Genomic DNA, 22,704 nt, shown 5'->3' on the forward strand with positions numbered 1-22,704 from the left:
TTCTTGCCACAGTTGTTAAGTGAAACTCTGCAGTTCTTAAATTAGTAACATGGTCATTAAGTGAATTGGCTTCCCCATGGACTTCGCTTGTGAAAAGGTCGCAAAAGGGTATCACATGACCCCAGGACACTGCAACCGTCATAAGTATGAATCAGTGGATAAGCCTCTGAATTTTGATCACGTTATCATGGAGATCCTGTAACCGTCATCAGTATGAAAAACGGTCGTAAGTCATTTTCCTCAGCCCACTGTAACTTTGAACGGTCACTAAATGAACCTCCTTGTAAGTCGAGGACCACATGTAATGAAGACAGAATGGACATTTTAGCTGTGTAACAAAAGTGGAATTTCCCCCTGTATTCTGGCATGAACCTTTCAAGTTGATACTGTCAAAATCTGCTGCATTGTTGGTTTGTTTTTTTTGCCAGAGGAACTTAAAGGTCCTTTGGAAGAACATATCAAAAAATTCAACGACAAACATCCTGGATTGCTGAAGATTGTGAGACACCAAGAAAGGAAAGGCCTCACAGAAGCTCGGATTTCTGGCTGGAGAGCATCTCTAGCAGACGTGGTGGCCATTTTGGACGCGCATATTGAAGTCAACACTAACTGGTAAGCCTAGATTAGAACATCATCTGTCTCCGGAGAATACCTCAACAGATCCATTGCAGAGGGGGTCTTCAGCGAGTTCTGACCAGTTCTGGAGAACTGGTAGCGGAAATTTGGAGTAGTTTGGAGAACCGGCAAATACCACCTCTGACTGGCCCCGCCCCCATCTATTGTCTGCCTCCCATTGAGTCCCAGCTGTTCCTCCCCACTGTCCGACTCTGCTGCCAGCTCCGCAGGTCGGCGGCAGACCACAACAATAATATTCAGATTGCTCTTTCTCCTTAATTGCCAACTTAGATCTCTTGTGGGCACGAAGGGACTCGAGACTAATGACACATTTGACCTCTCTCTCTGGCTCAGCCTGGTCATCTCCTACATGGCCCTTTAAAAAAAAAAACTTGTGGAATTAAGACTAGTATTTCTTTCTTCTCTTTGTTATTTAAAATCACACAGTGTCCAATGGTGGTTGGAATCCATTTCTTGGATGGATAAAACGTAATTGAATCACAATCCCAAAAAGAATGAGTCAAGCAGAAATCAAACGGGTCAGGGCAGACTTTAGAATTAGCTTCTTCTTTCAACAGGCAGCTTCGGATAGGAGTCCATGTTACAGGCAGGAAGTTTTAAGAAAAAGAGAAGAGAGCATTGATTTTAAAAGTCCTACATAGCTCCATGAACTCTCTTCTGCTTTAATGAAGGGCTGAACCAATCCTCTCTCGCATCAAGGAGGATCACACCGTTATCATATCACCGGTGTTTGATAACATCCGTTTTGATGACTTCCAACTCACTCAGTACGCCGAGGCTGCTGATGGATTTGACTGGGCTCTTTGGTGTCTCTACGAGCCCATACCAAAAGACTGGTTTGCACTGAAAGACCAAACAGCACCAATCCGGTAAGTTATACCGATACAGGCTGGAGCTGGTATCGCCTCAACTTTCCTGGAATGTAAAATAAGAGGGATTTTTTTTATTCATGTTGTTTCTTGTTACCAATGATACTACAAGCCAGCAAGGTGAAAATATTAGCTGGTCCCTCCAGAAGCTGAATCAGAGGAGGAGGAGGAGGAGGAGGAGGAGGAGGCGTGGGAGTCAGGCTTAGCATCAGGGCAATCTGGAAGCTCCAAGGGGGAAGAGAGAATGGAGCTGTCAGAGATAAACACAGAGGCGGAGACTGGGCCGTCTGTCAGCCCTCAGATGGAGAGTCAACAGCCCCCAGGTCTGGAGGTGGCTGATGAGGAAGAGGTGGAACAGCTGGGTCCAGTGCCTGACGCACGGATGCGCAGAAGGCAGAGGAGAGGAGAGCAGTGGAAATCTATGGGCTGGTCCTTGGGACAGAAGAGCCACCGCTGCTAGTGAGGCCCCACCCTAGCTCTGGGGATAAAAGGCAGGGGTCAGAGATGAATAGATGTGGCAGACAACTATTCATCTTCCGGCCGGACAGACTTGTTATCCTGCGTTGAGAGAGAAACTTTTCGCCGGGACTGCCGGCGCTCCTAATAAAGGAATCTTTGAGTTCACTTCAGAGGCTTTGTCATGTTTGAAAAGCTGGGTCAGAACAGCTGGGTAATGCTAGAAGCTCCTGCCCACCTAGCAGTTTGAAAGCATGCAAATGCGAATAGATAAATAGGTACCACTTCAGAGGAAAAATAACAGCGTTCCATGCGGCTCGGTATATAGTCATGCTGACCACGTGACCATAGAAGCATCTTTGGACAATGCTGGCTCCCTCAGAGATGATCACTGCCCCCCCCCAAGGGTCAGACATGACTAGACATGGGAAACTTTTACCTTTTCATTGCAGAGGACTGTACAGGTAGTCCTAGACTTACAACAGTTCACTTAGTGACCATTCAAAGTTACAACACCACCAAAAAAAGAGACGTATGACCATTTGTCACAGTTATGACCTTTGCAGCATCCCCATAATGATGCTGATCAAAATTCAGACCGGTTCACATTTATGACTGTTGCTGTGTTCCAAGATAACTTTCTCACAAGCAAAGCCAATGGGGAAGTCGGATTCACTTAACATCTGGGTTACTGCAGTGAGTCCCTTAACAACGGTGGCCAGAAATGTCGTAAAATGGGGCAAAAATCACTTAACAAAGGTCTCACTTAACAACGACAGAAATGTTGGGCTCCATTGTTTTCATGAGTCGAAGACGACCGGTAAATGTGTGAAACAGTCTTAGCATATCTTCAATGAAGCAATATGTGATGACCAGGGGCATGGCACAAAGGGAACCCAGCCAGATAATCAGTAGAGGTCCCTCTATTAGCTCCAAGTTTGCCCCCAGTGTCCCGGTTATCTTCTGGTCTGGAGAAAACCTCTCCCATGAACCTGCAACAGCCTTTGACTGCAGATATTCCAGTCCAAATGTTGTAAACTGAAAATTTTAAACTATAAATCCAACAAAGCAAAATAAGGTAATTAAATCTGGTAGAGCAACATATGGAGTTCCAGAAATGAAGTAACAAAGCAGAAAATCAAACCAGTTGGGTAGATGCCAGGAACTCAGATAACTGCAGCCAACCCAAGATAACTCAATGTTTGTTCCTGACAAACACCCCTCCCAACTGGTTCGCCTTTAAACTCCCTCCCTAAGGATGCCTTGTGAAGGGAATCAGGGCCCTTTCCTCCCTCATAAGCGACGTTGCTCTCTTCTCCATTCTTCTCTACATGCCCTAGGATGAAGAGGGGGTGGGCCTTGGTCTTCCTCTGAACCCCCTCTTCCCTGCTCTGCCCAGCCCTGACTTTGCCCTTCCCCAGTTTCCACCACAGCCAACGGAGCCACTCTCCTGTTCTCTGTCAGCTGTTCGTCTTCCTCCTCGGATTCAGACGCATGACACAATATCTCAGGCTCCAAGAACCAAGAAAGTCATGCAAAGTTTTTTCTAAGCCTCCTACAGACAGAATCTTGCCAAACTAAAGCAAACAACTGGCATCATTCAGGATATTAATCTTTAAAACTTCTAGGAAGGAGCCATCTTAACTCTCCCCCAGCCAAACGACATAAATTTCTCTGTCTCTTGGTCCTCTGGAATGAAAATTAATGAAGTATCTGTTCTGACCCAAACCTTGTTACATGTAAACAAACACCAAACAGAGATAAAAGCAAAACCTTTTAATGCTTCTCTGTGACTTCCGTTAATTACCGTATTTATCGGCGTATAACACGCACTTTTTTCCCCCTGAAAATAGGGGGCAAATGATGTATGCGTGTTATACGCCGATATAATGTTAAGAAGCCAGCGGAGGCCGGGCGGTGCGAGCGGAGGCCGGGCGGTGCGAGCAGAGGGCATTATTTTGCATTATTTACCTCAGGGGTCCTCAACCACCGGGCCGCGGACCGGTACCGGGCCGTGGAGCACTCTCTACCGGGCCGCAAAGAATTTTTTTTTAAAAAAAATGGCGGCTTTCTTCACCTTCGGTGAATGCTGCTGGGATCGGGGATCAAGGACACAAATGAAAGAAGGGGAGGGAGGAAGCAACCGAAGCCTGTCCTTCTCTCTGGGTCAGCTCTCTCAGTCGCTCTCTCGCTCCTCCACCAGCACAGGAAGAAACTGCTTCAAAGAAGCGGGGGGGGGCTTTTCCTGTCGCCGCAGCTTCCCTGAAGCGCCCGTTTCTCCCCCACCCCCACCCCGTCCGCCCGCCCACCCGCCCGCAGTGCTCCGTTCTGCCTGCCTGCCTGCCTTCGTTAATGGTTGAATCGGAACAGCTTCGGCTGAGTAAAAGAGGCGAATAGTTATTATTCTCAGCCGAAGCTGCTCCCAAACAACCAGAAACTAAGGCAGGCAGGCAGGCAGGCAGAATGGGACACTGTGGATTGAAGCGCGCGCGCGGGGTGGGAGTGGGGTGAAACGGGCGCTCGGAATAGCTGCGGCGACAGGAAAAGCCCCCCGCTTCTTTGAAGCAGTTTCTTCCTTGGATGGTGGAGCAGCGAGAGAGCGAAGCCTCCTTCTCTTCTCTTCCCCCGGTCCTTGCAAAAATTTTCTGCTTGAAACCGGTCCCTGGTACAAAAAGGTTGGGGACCACTGATTTACCTTATAAGTGGTAATAATATTAATAAAAAAAAAGTTCTGAGCTACCCTTATTTTGCTTCAAAGTTTTTATTTAGAAATTTAATTTTTTTTCCTGAAATTTCCCTCTTAAAATGAAGATGCGTGTTATACGCCTGTGCGTGTTATACGCCGATAAATACGGTAATGGTTAAAAGGCTATTAAAACTAATTGTCTCTGATAAGAATGAGCCTTGCCAAGGTTGTGCAAGGCTGCCAAAAGCACTAGATTAAGTTGCCAAGAATTATTCCCAAAAAAAGTCTTCAAACAAAAACCAAGAGAGTCCGAACTTCCACAAGGCTTGAAGTGCAAGAACTTCTTTGCTTCCTGCAAAGAACTCCGGTTTCTCAGCTGACTTTTATCTCTTAAGGGAGAGTTGCCCGTGCTGCAGCTGCTGCTCTTTCCTTCAAGCAGACCTGCACACATGCGCACTGGGCCCAGGCTCCTCAGGAACCTCTTCATCACTGCTGCCAGCCTCCACAATCTCCGAAGGCAGCACTCCACTCCCTGATGGTCCTGGCCCCATCCCTGCATCACACACAGGCCCCTCATCTGAGTCCTCGCTCTCCAAGACCTCAGCCATCCTCACCTGCTGCTGGCGAACCACAACAGTATTTTTATCCATTCCCTACTTCTGTTTAATGGTCCATTCAAATATTAGCAGGTAGATAAATATTCCTGAATAAAAGTCGATGATCCTTTTTGTGTTCTTTGTCTTAGGAGTCCTTCTATTATGGGAATACTTGCCGCGAACAGAGAATTTTTGGGAAAGATTGGCGTTCTGGATGGTGGAATGCACATTTATGGAGGAGAAAATGTGGAATTAGGCCTCAGGGTCAGATTTATTTTATTTTATTATTATTCCTTTGTCCTTTTTTTTTAAATACCAGTGCAAGTTAGTGGGGAAGCCAGATTCACTGACTTGACAACTGACTTGTGACTGACTTGACAACTGCAGTGATTCACTTAAGAACCGTGCCAAGAAAGGTTGCAAAATGGGGCAACCACTGTCTCACTTAGCGACAGAAATTTGGGGCTCAATTGTGGTCGTAAGTCGAGGACTACCTATATCATAGATCAGTTGGAGAGGAGAGGAGGAGGGTGAGTCTGGGTGTTGCCTTGTTTTCTCAAAGTAAGTGTGGGGCATTGCTGGGACCAAGGGAGACAAGCTTATAGATGCAGCCGATCAGAGGACTGTTGTGAGTTTGCCTAGTGGGTAGAGCTCCTTTCCAGTGGTCGGATTCAACGGGTGTATCAAACGTGAGTGCAGTACGTTTGAAAACAGGAAGAAAACTTACCTTTTACTGCAGCCCTGGTGAGTAAAAACAGCTGAGGTGGGGCAATTCACTCAGCCGTGCCAATCAGCTGAGCTTCAAACAAAGGAAATATAGGACAAAATAGTGGGTGGGTGGGGCCAAATGATTGCTAGAACTACCGGTTCGCCCAAACCGATCCATACCGGCTGAATCCCACCACTGCTCCTTTCCTCAGTTACCAATTTGCTGCAGCCAGGATTCTTGAGGGGGAAAAAAAAGAGTTGTATAGAACAGGAATCTCCAACCATGGCAACTTTAAGCCTGGAGGACTTCAACTCCCAGAATTCCCCAGCAAAGCAAAACAAAGCAAAGTTGGCAGGGGAATTCTGGGAGTTGAAGTCCACCAGGCTTAAAGTTGCCAAGGTTGGATACCCCTGGTATAGAATGTAGAATTATAGGGCCGGGAAGGACCTTAGAGGTCTTCTAGTCCAACCTCCTGCTGAAGACAGGAGACCTTATATCCTTGATGGCGAACCTATGGCACATGTGCCACAGGTGGCATGCAGAGCCATTTGTGCCGGCATGTGAGCTGCAGGCAAACTTACCTCACTGCGCATATGCATGCCTCACAGCTGATTTTTGGCTGGTTTGAGGCCTTTTTCGGCCTCCCAAAGGCTTGAGGAAGGCTTCTGCAGGCTTTGCAGGCCAAAAACTAGCCCCGTTTCATCACTCCCGGGTATTTTCTGGAAAACAGGAAGTGACAAAATAGGGCTAGATTTCGGCCTACAAAGCTTGTAGAAGCCTGCAGAAGCCTTCCTCAAGCCTTTGGGAGGCTGAAAAAGGCCTCAAACCAGCCGAAAATCAGCTGTGAGGTGCAGTGCAGGTAAGGGGGCGGTGGGGGTGGGGGGTGGGATTGCACACGCATGCATAGGGGACATGGAGGGGGTGCACATTGCCTTCTGGGTGCTGGCACGCAAGCCCAAGCGTGCAAGCACGCACACAATTTTTGGCACAGGAGGCCAAAATGGTGAGCCACCACTGCCTTATATCATCCTGGTCGTTGTCCAGACTATTTTTGAAAACCTCCAGTGATGGAGCACCCACAACTCAGTGGAAAAAAGGCTATTCCATTGATTAATCATATTCTTATTAAAAACAAAACCTGAAGCAATTGTATTCTTATTTTACAACCACAGGCTTGGCAATGCGGCGGAAGTGTTGAGGTCTTGCCGTGTGCAAGGATTGCACACTTGGAGCGAGCCCACAAGCCTTATGTACAGGATGTGTCCCTTGCTGTGAAGAGAAATGCCTTACGTGTAGCCGAAGTGTGGATGGATGACTATAAACACATGGTCTACTATGCCTGGAATGTACCTCTTGAGGTTGTAGGCAATTTTTATCTATGTCGGAAGTCGATTGATCGATCAGAATAGAGCTGGGAGGGACCTTGCAGGTCTTCTAGTGCTATATCATTTCAGGCAGGTGAAGACAGGTGAAAGACCTCCAGTGAATGGAGCACCCACAACTTCTGAAGGCCAAGCTGTTCCACTGGTTAATTGACCTCCCTGTTAGGAAGTTTCTCCTTAATTCCAGGTTGCTTCTCTCCTTGATTAGTTTCCATCCATTGTTTCTTGTCCTGCCTTCTGATGCTATGGAAAATAGATTGACCCCACTCTTCTTTGTGGCAGCCTTTCAAAGAAGAGGGGTTCAACCTATTTTCCAAAGCACCAGAAGGCAAGGCAAGAAACAATGGATGGAAACTAATCAGGGGGAGTTTAATCAAGTATTGTAGTTGAGCCTGGAATGAAGAGGCAGAGAAAGGAAATGGGTTAAAATAAGTCCACAGCTTTGTTGATTTGAAGCTCAAGAAAAAAACATTCAACAGAAAATTCTTCTTTCCCTCTTAGTTGTCGGCTCGGTAGATATTCAAAGATCAGGAGCTGAGAGGTGGACAATAATTGTTTGTCCTCCAATCAAAACTTTGAAGAAACCTCTGTCCTAAATCACATCTTGTGGAAAACTAGGACCTAAAAATACATATTTAATTTATTATCATTGTTTATTTTTATAAACAACTCAATGAGGCAAACCTATCTAATACTCCTTCTTCCTCTTTTTCCCCCCTTCACTCAGAACCACCCTGTGAGGTGGGTTGGAGAGAGAGAAAGAGAGAGGAAAGGAAAGAAAGAAAGAAAGAAAGAAAGAAAGGAAAGAAAGAGAGAGAAGAGAAGAGAAAGGGAGAGAGAGAGAGAGAGAGAGAGAGAGAGGCCCAAGGTCACCCAGCTGGCTTTTATGGCTAAGGCAGGAGTTGAACTCACAGTCTCCCATTTTGTAGCTATGGAGAAGAGCAGCAGAAGCCTTAGCAAAGATTTTGGCAGTGTGAAAATATCACAATTGCTTATGATATTCTGGTTCAATAACTGGCAAACAATTGAACCAATAGTTGACTTGAAAATTGTACAGTACTCAAAAGTCTCCTCATGAAACCAAATAAAAGGAATTTCATGAAGGTCATCCCACAATCCCTTCACATCCATATTTCCTATTAATCGCTTGGATGATAAATGGAAGACCTGGTGGCTCAGTGGCTAAGACGCTGAGCTTGTCGAACAGAAAAGTCAGCAGTTTGGCAGTTCAAATCCCTAGCGCAACATAACGGAGTGAATTCCCGTTACTTGTCCCAACTTCTGCCAACTAGCAGTTCGAAAGGATGTAAAAAAATGCAAGTAGAAAAATAAGGACCCCTTTGGTGGGAAGGGAACAGTGTTCCATGAGCCTTCGGCGTTTAGTCATGCCGGCCACATGACCAGGGAGACATCTTCGGACAGTGCTGGCTCTTCAGCTTTGTAACGGAGATGAGCACCGTCCCCTAGAGCCGAAAACGACTAGCACATATGTGCGAGGGGAACCTTTACCGTTACCTTACTTTGAGCCCTTATTATAAAAGTCTTTCTTTGTTTGTTTCATGATTTGATCCTCATTCATTCTCTCTATATGAACTGAAGACCAGAATAGCTGGAGGACTATTTTATTATTTGTTTTGTTTTGTTTTGTTTTGTTTTGTTTTGTTTTGTTTTGTTCTGTTCTGTTCTATTCTGTACTGCCCATTTTGTCCAACTTCTCTGTCTCTTCCTCTGAACAGCCCTCTATTACTGTGGGAATTAAATTTTTGTGGATATATTATGTCTGAAATAAAGTCCCTCAGGTTTTCTTTCCAACTTCTCTAAGTATAAATTGAATCATTTTAAATACATATTTGGCACCTCTTTGAAACCGATGTCCTCCTTTTCCAGAATTCTGGGATCGATTACGGAGATGTTTCTTCTAGAAAAGAACTGAGGAAGCGACTGAACTGCAAAAGCTTTGATTGGTATATCAAAAATGTCTACCCTAACTTGGTCCCTCAGGTGAACATTGTAGGCTATGGAACAGTAAGTAAAAACTGGTAAGATGATATATTGTTTGCTTTTTAGTTAAACAGCACATCACTTTATTTGAAGAGTCCACACACAAACACACACTGTTTTTCTAATGAGGTGTGTGTGTGTGTGTGTGTGTGTGTGTGTGTGATATAGTTATAGATGATAGATAGATAGATAGATGGATAGATAGAGATATATAGACAGACAGGCAGGCAGGCAGGCAGGCAGAGATATATATAGTTTGATCCTAGATAGAGGCAGATATTTCTCTCTCTCTGGGCACAATGAGAATATATCTGCTGTAAAAATACTCCACATTGGCAACAGGAAAGGCATCCGGCCAGTAAACATTCCAGTTGCCCAGACTCCACCCCACAAGGGATTATATATATATTGGGGGCAATATGCAAATAATGCTTCTATCTTGTAAACTGCCCAGAGAGTGTTGCAAAGCCTAAATAGCAATAGCACTTAGACTTATATACTACTTCACAGTGCTTTACAGCCCTCCCTAAGAGTCAGCCTATTGCCTTCAACAATCTGGGTCCTCATTTTGCTGAGCTTGGAAGGATGGAAAGCTGAGTAAACCTTGAGCCAGTCAGAATCAAACTTCTGGCAGTGGGCAGAGTCAGCTTGCCATACTGTATTCTAATCACTGTGCTACCACGGCTAAATGCTATTGCTAAATGGTAAAAATGCTATATTTCAATTTATTTCAATTACTATGGCCGCCCAAGCATTTCTGAGTGGCAACCAAGCAAAAAAAAAACTACAATGTTAAGTAAACCATAATGAAACAAATCAAATGTAATTAAAGCAGAAGAAGGCCAAACAATAATCCCCTACAGACTCCATGCAGATGTATGGTCTGTGTGACTGAATACTTAAATCTGCCACTTATTTATCTACTAGCTCGATACCTGTGCTTCGCTACGAAACTATGTGGTCGGGCTTAGTTTTGGGGGAGAAAAATAAGGGGGGGGGAGAATTCTACCTCTGCCTACCAACATCCATCAGTATTCATCTGGCTAGCGTCCTGTCAGTGTGTGAGAGAGATGAGGGCTGTTTGGAAAGTGAAACAGTATTTGCTGTGTGAGCAAGAAAGGAACAGCAAGGAGCCTGGGCATGGCTTAGCTCAACTGTTCTGTACTAAAGCTGCTTGGTGCTCTGAAACTGAAACTGAAACTGAAACTCCTCTGCTTGTGTTTTGCATTTAGAGGAGATTTCTTTTCAGGTGGGGAGGGGGAGTAGAACTCCTTAGCATCAGAGCGTGTTAATAACAATAATATAGGAAATTCTAATGCTCTGATGGTCATTTGGAAAAAATCCTTTCTTAGTGAGCACATAGAAGCCAAGAGGAACATATGTGCCAAATTTCAAGTTTGTAGGCTTTACAGTTCTGGAGATTTTGTGATGATGCGTGAGTGGTCTTTCACTTTTATATATGTAGATTTAAAATTGCATTTAATTTGCAATCTCAAATCTAACATTGCATTTTAAAGTACCTGTTGAATGAAATGGAATTGAACGGAATGGGAACAAAAACCCTTTGAATTTCAATCTGAACTTCTCTTATGAATAAACGTTAGATTATGCACTAACATGCCCTAACATTTTTTGAACATCTAATTTGAGGAGTTTCCTGGGAAATATGTGCAATGCACGTAGGATAAACCGCAGTTGTGTTTCTGGAGTGCAAAGAAACTGTTTTGCTACCTACAGTATTTCATAAAGGGGTTGACCGTCAGCAAGTAGGGAGAAAGTTTAAAGAATTTATAGGTAGTCCTTGACTTACGACTACAATTGAGCCCAAAATTAAGCGAGACATTTGTTAAGTGAGTTTTGCCCTGTTTTACGACCGTTCTTGCCACAATTGTTAAGTGAATTATTGCAGTTCATAAATTAGTAACCCGGTTGTTAAGTGAATCTGGTTTACCCATTGACTTTGCTTGTCAGATGGTTGCCAAATGGGGAGCCCGGGACACAGCAAAAGTCGTAAGTATGAACCGGTTGCTAAGTGTCCGAATTTTGATCACGCGATGCTGCAAAGGTCCTAAACAGTGAAAAACAATCGTAAGTCACATTTTTTCAGTGTGACTTTTTAAACTTTTGTTGTAACTCTGTTGTAACTTTGAACAATCAGTAAATAAAGTGTTATAAGTAGAGGATTGCCTGCATTACGTTCTGCTCCGTTTTATTGATCCTCCTTTGCATGCTCACTGAGTTGGAATTGTAAATGAAGATCTTCGCTCTTCCTTACCCTGTAGATGAAAAACATGCTAAGTAAGGAAAACTGTATAGATCAAGGACCGGTCCCTGGGAATACTCCCATATTGTACGCCTGCCATGGATACACCCCACAGGTAAGTTGGCAATGCACTTGTTCTAACCTGGGCTTCCCAAAAGCTCGTCCCGATAAAACCCCTTTTATTTAGTTTAAAGTGAATTCCTCTCCAGCGAAGTCCCAGCCAACAGTCTTTCAAGAGATTTCACAACTACAGACCTTTATCAGGCTTGGAGAGCTGCCAGGCCGACATCTTCCAAACACCATGCTGGAGCAGACAATACTTGGCAAGGAGTCAGAAACAGATCTTCATCCTAATGAATTGAACTAATTGTCTCCTGCAAACGCCACTCCCTTTTTGCTCCTCTTTATTCCCTATGGGAGGGGCCATTCACTATCCACTTGTGGCTTTACTCCCAAGTTGACCCTTGTGCCTTAGCTGTTCCCTTCTCCTGACAGCTCTGTGCATGCGCACACTGGGAACAGGCTCCAGCTGTTCTTCTGCCTCACTGATGTCCAACTCCAAAGGCAGTTGATAACTGTCAGACGGCCCTGGCCCCATCTCTGTGTCCGACGCAGAGCACTCGTCAGAGCCTTCCCCAGACTCCAGGACTGGCCCATGTTCCTCCCCAACCTCCTCACTGTCCGATTCTGCTGCCAGCTCCGCTTGCCGCTGGCGGGCCACAACAGCACTCTTTCTTTCAATGCCAAAACAACAAAGAAAATACCCGTTTCATAGAATGTAGAACGATAGGATTTCAAGGGACCTTGAAGGTCTTCTAGTCCAATCCCTTGGTCGAGCAGGAGCTTGGAACAGTCACGAAACAAACAGTTATAAGCTGAGGACTGTTTGTATTTCCAGCACATGTTCTATCACAGCACTGGAGAATTCTTTGTGGGAGGTTTACAATCTCGGCGCAACAGGGTTGACAGATGCTTGACAGACCCTGGAGAAGGAAAGCTGCCAGTCATCGAGAAATGTGACAAAGCCCAGAGAAAAGGCCTACACATGCACTGGGATTTCACGCAAGTAAGGTTTTAATTTATAGAGCTGTGGGGGGCATAATGATTAGAATGCAGTATTGCAGGCTAATTCTGCCGACTGCCAGCAGTTCGATCCTGACCGGCTCAAGATCGACTCAGCCTTCCACTTGACCTTAGTAAAAGCATACCTTTTCTCTACCGGTGTGTTCTGATCCAGCTCCCCAAACAAGACAAACTCTCTGTAGTTGAAGCAATTATTCCTTTATTAGGAACACCAGCAGCCCTGCCAAAAAGTCTCTTTCTCTCACAGCAGGCTAACAAGTCTGTCCGGCAGGGAGATGAATAGTTGTCTGCCACATCTATTCATCTCTGCCCCCTGCCTTTTATCCCCAGAGTAAGAAAGGGACTTCGCTAGCAGTGGTGGCTCTTCCATCCCAAGGACCGGCCCATAGATTTCCACTGCTCTCCTCTCCTCTGCCTTCTGCACATCCACACATCAGGCACTGGACCCAGCTGTTCCTCCTCTTCCTCATCAGCCACCTCCAGACCTGGGGGCTGTTGACTCTCCATCTGAGGGCTGACGGACAGCCCAGTCTCTGCCTCTGTCTTTCTCTCTCTCTCTCTTTGCCAGCTCCAATCCCTCCTCTCCCTCGGAGCTCTCAGGTTGCCTTGATGCTGACTCCCACGCCTCCTCCTCCTCCTCCTCCTCCTCCTCCTCCTCCTCCTCCTCCTCCTCCTCCTCTGATTCGACTGCTGGAGAGGCCGGCAGCCAACAGGCCACAACACAGTGGAGTTAAGGGTCCAAACTGGGACAGGCTTGACAACTTATCTTCTTGACAGTATGAGTGGGAAGTAGTCTACCTGGAAGAGATGTAGATTCACCCCCTGGAGGTCTCTGAGCAAAGCCTACATGGCCACCCGTTAGAGATGGCGGAGTGTCGACCACAGGTGGCAGGAGAATTAGGTGATCTACAAGGTGCCTTCCAACTTGTCCTTTCTCTAAAAGTGGACACTACTCTCTCTCACCTAGTATTTGAGAGCAATAACAAAATCTCTCCCACTATGCTTTTGATTGTTACCTGCATTCACAAAATTGCACTGGTAATTGTAATTACATTTGTGTAATACTTTATTGCCTACTTACATAGTTTTACATAGTTATAAGCTATCCTGAGTGTTTACACAACCTAAAAAATGGGATACGCTCAATAGGTGTGTGAGTGTGTGTGTGTGTGTGTGTGTGTGTGTGTGAATGGGTGGTGTGTGTGTGTGTGTGTGTGTGTGTGTTCAAGCATAACTCTGGAACACCTTGAGCAATTTCAACCAAACATGGTAGACAGATGACTTACCCTCTGGAAAAAAATACTGTGGGGGTAAGACACCTGTAACACCCCTTGGAGTGTCTGTGTGCCTTAAAATGGCTTCCGCTGTACAGCACAGTGGAGTTGCCATGGTAACGGCTTCACAGTACTCCACAAGGGAACGCCCTCTGACTTGTCACGCTGCGTGAGAGAGTTACTACATCTAGAACTTCAGAGACAGTACAACAGCTTGAATCCCGACTAAAGAATATGAGAGACAGAGCTACTACATCTAGAGCTTCACAGACACTACAGCAGCATGAGTCCCAACTATAGGATTTTCCTGTCTAATACAGGATTGGGATAAATAAATACCCGGGCAATGCCGGGTTATCAGCTATTACTAAATATTTACAGGCACAGAATTCAATCATCTGCCTATTTTTTAAAATTAATATTAGCTTTTTTTTAAATTCTAGGGATCGTCCGTAATCAACAGGAAAACAAAACGGTGTCTTGAAATTGCGAAGGATCATGGATCCCCCTATTATATGCTGGCTATGCAAAATTGCACAGGTCAAAAATGGTTTATTCAAAATACCGTCAAACAATGGGGGAAACAGCCGAAAGGCGGTGGGTAACTTTTTCTTCAGTTCAGAAAGGAAGCTGCAGGGTAGTAGAGACTAATGGGAATAGGCGGACTTTTTTTTCAGTTGGGAATAATTTGGAAGACCGTTACCTGATTTTTGATTTTGACGTGTGATTATTACAAATGTTCTTCCACTTACGACCCCAATTGAGCCCAAAATTTCTGCCGCTAATCCAGACAGTTGTTAAGTGAGTTTTGCTTTGTTTTACGACCTTATTTGGCACAGGTGTTTCTTTGGAAGAGGAAAGAGACTTCAAATCCATAAAATGTGTGACATTCACAAGTTACTATCTTAACTTCCTCAACTGTAAACTAAACAATGCAGATTCTTTCAAACCATTTGTCAACTCATAAAACATTCCTATGCCTGTTTTACTAGTTGCCATATTAAAAAAAAAGGGGGGGGGAGGAAGGAAATCTGGAAGAGCAGTGCAACAGTTTGAAAGCAAAAGTACCTTCCAACTCTTATCTTTAAAAGATTGTAACAAAAATACCAGAGCTTTTGCTGGTGAATATATTTAATTGGAGAATGTGAATGATGACACCCAGCCTGTGAACATGCTCAATTGGAGAATGTGATTTATGACACACCCAGGGGGAGGGGGGAAACAGGGTCACAGGGGACTGTAAATGACGTATGCAGAGTTGGCTCCATACAGGGCAGTGCCAGTATGTCGCCTCTAATAAATCCTTTGAAGTTTTTTGAAGTTTGGCTCGAGAATCATGATTTAATTAGAACGATTGCTGGAATCCTGACACCATTTACATGAATGCTCCATCCCATTCAAATGGTTAAAAATCGTTCAACTTCCCACCAGAATAGTTGATCAATGTTTAATGTTTTATTTGGGAATACCAGCCAAGATGCTACTAGAATGCTCTTGAAAGACATAATTCTATGAATTTCACTGCTTCCCTCCTAGCTGGTTCACCTGTGGAGGTTGTTTTTTTTCTCGTCCTGTTGCACTCGACTAAAATTAAGGTTGTCATCAGATGTGTCAGGATTCTGACACTTAACCCCATTTAAATCATGAGTCTCTAGCCAAACTCCAAAAATATTTATTGGGAGTTAGAAGATGCGGCATTGCCTGGGTGTAGCCAACTCTGAGACACATAATTCATTGTCACCCTTGACCCTGATTTCCCCCCACCCCCTGAGTGTGTCAAAATTCATATTCTCCAATGGGACACATCCATAGCCAAGAGTCATCAATCATACTCTCCAGTTAGAATTTTGCACGGCAAAAACCTCAGTCACCTAGAAACTATCTTTGAAAACATTTATGGAATGCAAGCTGCTCACTGTTTGCCCCCCCACCTTTCTGTTGGCAACCCTAAAAGACCACAGAAATATTTTGAGTTGACAAGATGTAAGCTAAGCCAGGGGTGTCAAACTCAAGGCGGCCCACAGGGTGCTTAAATCTGGCCCACGGGGCTGGCCTGGAAATAGCGAAGGATTGGCCCGCGGTGCCTCTGGCAGCCAAAACAGGAGGCGGGGGGCATGTTTTGGCCGGCAGAGTGCTGCAGGGGGCCGTCTGTCCCGTCTCCCCTCCCCTGGCCCATGGAGAAGAACTACAGTGCTGATCTGACCATCGAAAAAATCCAGTTTGACACCCCTGAGCTAAGCGGTAATTAGGGGTTGTTGTTTTTTCTTTCACTTGAGGCAGTTTGGACAAGTTGGGCCCAGTTCAAACCCTTCTTTGGAACTCCAGGCCTCTGAAGGACCATCCATTGCTTAAGTGAGGAAGCTGTTAAGCCCAGAAACCAGGAAGTCCAGGCAGTCCAAATGAATACAGGTAGTCTTGGACTTACAAAAGTTCACTTAGTGGCCATTCGAAGTTACAAGAGCACTGAAAAAATATTATTTTTCACACTTATAACCATTGCGGCATCCCTCATGGTCACATGATCCAAATCTGGACACTTGACGACTGACTCACGTTTATGATGGTTGCAGGGTCTTGGGAGGGGGTGTCACTTTTTGCGACCTTCTGACAGGCCAAGTCGAGGGGCAAATCAGATTCACTTAACAACCAGGCTACTAACTTAACCATTGCAGTGATTCGCTGAACGAATGTGGCAAGAAAAGTCATAAAATGGAGCAAATCCTACTTAACCAACGTCTCACTTAACTACATAAATTTTGGGCTCAATTGTGGTCGTAAGTTGAGGACTACTTGTATAAGGATTTCTGGCAAGCTGAAGCTCTCTACAAGAACCTGAACTACTAACAGTCAAAGCAAATTGACGGTAGATAGGAGTTCAAGGTGAGCTGGACTCAGATCTCTTGTGGCCATGAAGAGACTCAAGACCGATGACATGTTTGACTCCTCCCTCAGGCTCAGCCTGTTCATCTCCTACAGAAACCTTGCATTCACTTCAATTCCCACCAGGCTATATCCAAATCAGGGTTATACTTGTGAGTAGGCCACCATTAGTGAGTCCAGTCATCACCATAATTTAGGAAAAGTCCCAGATTCCTGGAAGACAAAGACTCAGTTTCACATTCCTTCTACACCGTGGTTGCCTCGATGTGAAACTGCGCTTCAGACTACATGAGAGTGTTAACAAGTAATAAAGATGGTTTGTATTTTTGGGAACTTTTGTCGGTGTATATTATTGGGAACATCGGGGTCAGACAAACGGTGTAATTGTGACATCTACATCCTGAAGCTGTAGACTCTCCCCAAAGGAGGGGTATCAAACTGGATTTCTTCGAGGGCTGGATCAGCATTGTAGTTTTCCTCCATGGGCCAGCCGGAAGTGGGGCAGGGAGGGGAGGGAGACAGGATGGACGCTTCCTGCAGCATGCCCCCGTGCCCTGCTTTTCAGCCAGCAGAGTGCTGCAGGAGGCCATGGAGGCCGAAAATGGGCCCGGGGCGCACCCAGAGGTGGTATTCAGCGGTTCAGACTGGTTCTGGAGAACCAGTAGCGGAAATTTTGAGTAGTTTGGAGAACTGGCAAATATCACCTCCGGATGGCCCCGCCCTCCCACTCCCGCCATTCCCTATCCTATATTCCTTGTTTTTCACCTCAGCTGATTCACGCAGCAGAGAAAATTGCTGTGCCTCAGCTGAGCTAAAAAAACCAACTAACCAACGCTGACCGGTTTTTTGAGTGCTACGCACATGCGCAAAGCACTCTCTCATGGAGAAAGTGCTCTCATAGAACTGGTCCTTTGATATTTTCAGTCCGTCAGATCCGGCCCACGGGCCTTGAGTTTGACATGAATTTCACTGCTTCCCTCCTAGCTGGTTCACCTGTGGAGGTTGTTTTTTTTCTCGTCCTGTTGCACTCGACTAAAATTAAGGTTGTCATCAGATGTGTCAGGATTCTGACACTTAACCCCATTTAAATCATGAGTCTCTAGCCAAACTCCAAAAATATTTATTGGGAGTTAGAAGATGCGGCATTGCCTGGGTGTAGCCAACTCTGAGACACATAATTCATTGTCACCCTTGACCCTGATTTTCCCCCACCCCCTGAGTGTGTCAAAATTCATATTCTCCAATGGGACACATCCATAGCCAAGAGTCATCAATCATACTCTCCAGTTAGAATTTTGCGCGGCAAAAACCTCAGTCACCTAGAAACTATCTTTGAAAACATTTATGGAATGCAAGCTGCTCACTGTTTGCCCCCCCCTTTCTGTTGGCAACCCTAAAAGACCACAGAAATATTTTGAGTTGACAAGATGTAAGCTAAGCCAGGGGTGTCAAACTCAAGGCGGCCCACAGGGTGCTTAAATCTGGCCCGCGGGGCTGGCCTGGAAATAGCGAAGGACTGGCCCGCGGTGCCTCTGGCAGCCAAAACAGGAGGCGGGGGGCATGTTTTGGCCGGCAGAGTGCTGCAGGGGGCCGTCTGTCCCGTCTCCCCTCCCCTGGCCCATGGAGAAGAACTACAGTGCTGATCTGACCATCGAAAAAATCCAGTTTGACACCCCTGAGCTAAGCGGTAATTAGGGGTATTTTTTTTTCTTTCACTTGAGGCAGTTTGGACAAGTTGGGCCCAGTTCAAACCCTTCTTTGGAACTCCAGGCCTCTGAAGGACCATCCATTGCTTAAGTGAGGAAGCTGTTAAGCCCAGAAACCAGGAAGTCCAGGCAGTCCAAATGAATACAGGTAGTCTTGGACTTACAAAAGTTCACTTAGTGGCCATTTGAAGTTACAAGAGCACTGAAAAAATATTATTTTTCACACTTATAACCATTACGGCATCCCTCATGGTCACATGATCCAAATCTGGACACTTGACGACTGACTCACGTTTATGATGGTTGCAGGGTCTTGGGAGGGGGTGTCACTTTTTGCGACCTTCTGACAGGCCAAGTCGAGGGGCAAATCAGATTCACTTAACAACCAGGCTACTAACTTAACCATTGCAGTGATTCGCTGAACGAATGTGGCAAGAAAAGTCATAAAATGGAGCAAATCCTACTTAACCAACGTCTCACTTAACTACATAAATTTTGGGCTCAATTGTGGTCGTAAGTTGAGGACTACTTGTATAAGGATTTCTTGCAAGCTGAAGCTCTCTACAAGAACCTGAACTACTAACAGTCAAAGCAAATTGACGGTAGATAGGAGTTCAAGGTGAGCTGGACTCAGATCTCTTGTGGCCATGAAGAGACTCAAGACCGATGACATGTTTGACTCCTCCCTCAGGCTCAGCCTGTTCATCTCCTACAGAAACCTTGCATTCACTTCAATTCCCACCAGGCTATATCCAAATCAGGGTTATACTTGTGAGTAGGCCACCATTAGTGAGTCCAGTCATCACCATAATTTAGGAAAAGTCCCAGATTCCTGGAAGACAAAGACTCAGTTTCACATTCCTTCTACACCGTGGTTGCCTCGATGTGAAACTGCGCTTCAGACTACATGAGAGTGTTAACAAGTAATAAAGATGGTTTGTATTTTTGGGAACTTTTGTCGGTGTATATTATTGGGAACATCGGGGTCAGACAAACGGGTGTAATTGTGACATCTACATCCTGAAGCTGTAGACTCTCCCCAAAGGAGGGGTATCAAACTGGATTTCTTCGAGGGCTGGATCAGCATTGTAGTTTTCCTCCACGGGCCAGCCGGAAGTGGGGCAGGGAGGGGGAGGGAGACAGGATGGACGCTTCCTGCAGCATGCCCCCCCGTGCCCCGTTTTCAGCCAGCAGAGTGCTGCAGGAGGCCATGGAGGCCGAAAATGGGCCCGGGGGGGCGCACCCAGAGGTGGTATTCAGCCGGTTCAGACTGGTTCTGGAGAACCAGTAGCGGAAATTTTGAGTAGTTTGGAGAACTGGCAAATATCACCTCTGGATGGCCCCGCCCTCCCACTCCCGCCATTCCCTATCCTATATTCCCTTGTTTTTCACCTCAGCTGATTCACGCAGCAGAGAAAATTGCTGTGCCTCAGCTGAGCTAAAAAAAACCAACTAACCAGCGCTGACTTTGCCTACCGGTTTTTTGAGTGCTACGCACATGCGCAAAGCACTCTCTCATGGAGAAAGTGCTCTCATAGAACTGGTCCTTTGATATTTTCAGTCCGTCCCCGCAGACCAGATCCGGCCCACGGGCCTTGAGTTTGACACCTCTGCCCAGGGGTGGGATTCAAATATTTTAACAACCGGTTCTGTGGGTGTGGCTTAGTTGGTGGGCATGGCTTGGTGGTCATGTTATTGGCTGCGCGTGGCCAACTCAATATCACTCACATCGAGGCACACATCTCCTCGCCTGGCCTCTCATGATTGTGGGGACGCTGCAACAGTCGTAAGTGTGAAAAATGGTCATAAGTCACTTTTTTCAGTGCCATTGTAACTTTGAATGGTCACTCCACACAAGCAAAGTACCAGCAAAGGAGGGGGAAAAAACTCCAGAGACGTTCCTGAGACAGGGTCTAGTCCTGCCAAGAATGTAATAAGGGTTAATGGAGAGGCAGTTTCTGTAAGCAACACCAGAATGTTTCCTTCCTGCATTCCTTACAGGATTAGGCCAGTAATTTCTTCTAACAATCGGTTCTCTGAACTGCTTAGAATGTTAACAGCCAGTTCTAGCGAATAGGTGCGAACTGGTAGAATCCCACCCCTGCCCCGCCCCAAAGAGTATAACTTTTATGGCATGTGGAAATGACCTTGAGATAGGAGGAAGAGCTACAGACTAGGCCACAATCAGATAAGCGGCAGCTACACTTGCTCATTTGTGCCTCAAGTGAGAAATCTGGATGGATTTGTTTGACGGTCTACTTGCTTTCTTAGTTCCCTCCTTAGTCTCAAGAGTCTTCTCCAACACCAAAGTTCAAAGGCTGATCAATGCTCTGCCTATCCTTTTTCATAATCTATTCATATACCACAGTAAGCTACACAATCCTAACCAAGGTTAGCTCTAACCAGGTTTGGGACATTCTGCTAATGCTTGTCCTTTATCTCTTGGGTCTCCAACCTTGGCAACTTTAAGACTTGTGGACTTCAACTCCCAGAATTCCTCAGCCAGTCCACAAGTCTTAAAGTTGCCAAGGTTGGAGACCCCCGCATTATCTGACCTGTTAATGTTTACATAGGTATAAAACCACGGGGATTTCATGAGAGCTGAAGAATAGTTCCAAGTCCTGCTGTCCCCATTTATTTGTACCTATTTCCTGTATTTTTACTCATGTTTATACTTATACCTATTAACTTGTAAGTGATTGACAAATCAAATAAATCAAATAGTCAGATCTGAGCTGCAAAAATTCAGATGAGCACTAGAGGGCAGAAAAAGATTCACAGATAACTTGAATTTTACTGCCATCTAAGCTCCTCTGAATTTTTGCAGATCCCAATACATCCAATTTAAAGACTCTGCATAAAAGCACACCAAAACCCTAGCAACAACAACAACAAAAATCAACAGTCAGAGAACAACTTTTTCCAGCCGAGCTATTTTATTAAAAAGAGACAGATTCAATTTGCAGGATGCACGGAGTGGCCGCTAGACTGATGGAAGATATAAACAGGAAAACCAATGCAGTGCCTTGCATGAGCAGCTCCCAGCAGGACAGGATAGATGATGGATGGATGGATGGATGGATGGATAGATGAGATGGATGGATGGATGGATAGATGAGATGGATGGATGGATGGATATAGATGATAGATGATGGATGGATGGATGGATGGATGGATGGATGGATGGATGGATGGATGGAGGATGGATGGATAGATGAGATGGATGGATGGATGGATGGATATAGATGATAGATGATGGATGGATGGATGGATGGATGGATGGATGGATGGATGGATGGATAGATGAGATGGATAGATGGATGGATATAGATGATAGATGATGGCTGGATGGCTGGATATGCCAAATGCAGTCTGAACATCTGGCTGACTATGCAATGAATTATTGTTATTATTGTTATTATTATTTTAAGAAGATGCTTGGTCGATAGCTAGGATGCTGGCAGCAACCTGTATCAATCATCAGCATCGGTCAATGATATGCATGATACATTTTTCAATGTTCAGTTGACGGAGTTTCATGTTTAATGAATAAAAGATGATGATGATGATGATGATGATGATGATGATGATGATGATGATGATACAGAATGAAGAATAACAGAGTTGGAAGGGATGATGATGATGATGATAATGATGATGATGATGATGATGATACCCATTGTCATCAGGGCACTTGGTACCATGTCCAAGAATTTTATAAAATACATCAAGAAATTGCAGCTTCCTGCAATAACACAGGCGGAACTGCAAAAAACTGTGTTACTGCAAACATTGTACATCTTAAGAAGATACTTGGTTGATACTTATGATGCTAGCAGCAACTCGTATCAATCATCAGTGCCAGTCAGTTATAAAACCCCCAAAACTTTAACCTTAGATTGTCTACTATTGACCTCACCCCTTTCCTAAGAGGTCTGTAGGGGGCGTGCATAAGCGCACCAATGTGCCTACCGTTCCTGTTGTATTGTTTCTTTTTATTTTTCTTATATGTATCCATTTCATGTATTCATAACTATGTTTATACTTATACCTGTTATCTAATAATCGCTTGACAAACAAATAAATAATAATAATACATTTTTAAATGTTAAGTTGACTGAGTTTCATGTTTAATGAATAAATAAATAATAATAATACATTTT

General features: G+C 45.0%; 1 protein-coding gene across 1 annotated transcript in view; it reads left to right on the forward strand.

Moving 5' to 3' along the window:
- The window catches only part of GALNT8 (polypeptide N-acetylgalactosaminyltransferase 8), a 33,068-nt gene extending 17,016 nt beyond the window's left edge, over nt 1–16,052 (forward strand). The window contains exons 4-11 of the mRNA XM_087967743.1: nt 429–612; nt 1,308–1,505; nt 5,393–5,507; nt 7,125–7,310; nt 9,222–9,359; nt 11,618–11,713; nt 12,497–12,664; nt 14,399–16,052. Of these exons, the coding sequence (XP_087823869.1) occupies nt 429–612; nt 1,308–1,505; nt 5,393–5,507; nt 7,125–7,310; nt 9,222–9,359; nt 11,618–11,713; nt 12,497–12,664; nt 14,399–14,560 (1,247 nt within the window). The 3' untranslated portion in view covers nt 14,561–16,052. The remainder of the gene's footprint in view (nt 1–428; nt 613–1,307; nt 1,506–5,392; nt 5,508–7,124; nt 7,311–9,221; nt 9,360–11,617; nt 11,714–12,496; nt 12,665–14,398) is intronic.
- The last annotated feature ends 6,652 nt before the right edge of the window (nt 16,053–22,704 follow it).

This window comes from Notechis scutatus, chromosome 6 (genome assembly GCF_049901735.1).
Source record: "Notechis scutatus isolate UNSWTSFEM ecotype Mainland chromosome 6, rNotScu1.2, whole genome shotgun sequence".
Lineage (NCBI taxonomy): Eukaryota > Metazoa > Chordata > Lepidosauria > Squamata > Elapidae > Notechis > Notechis scutatus.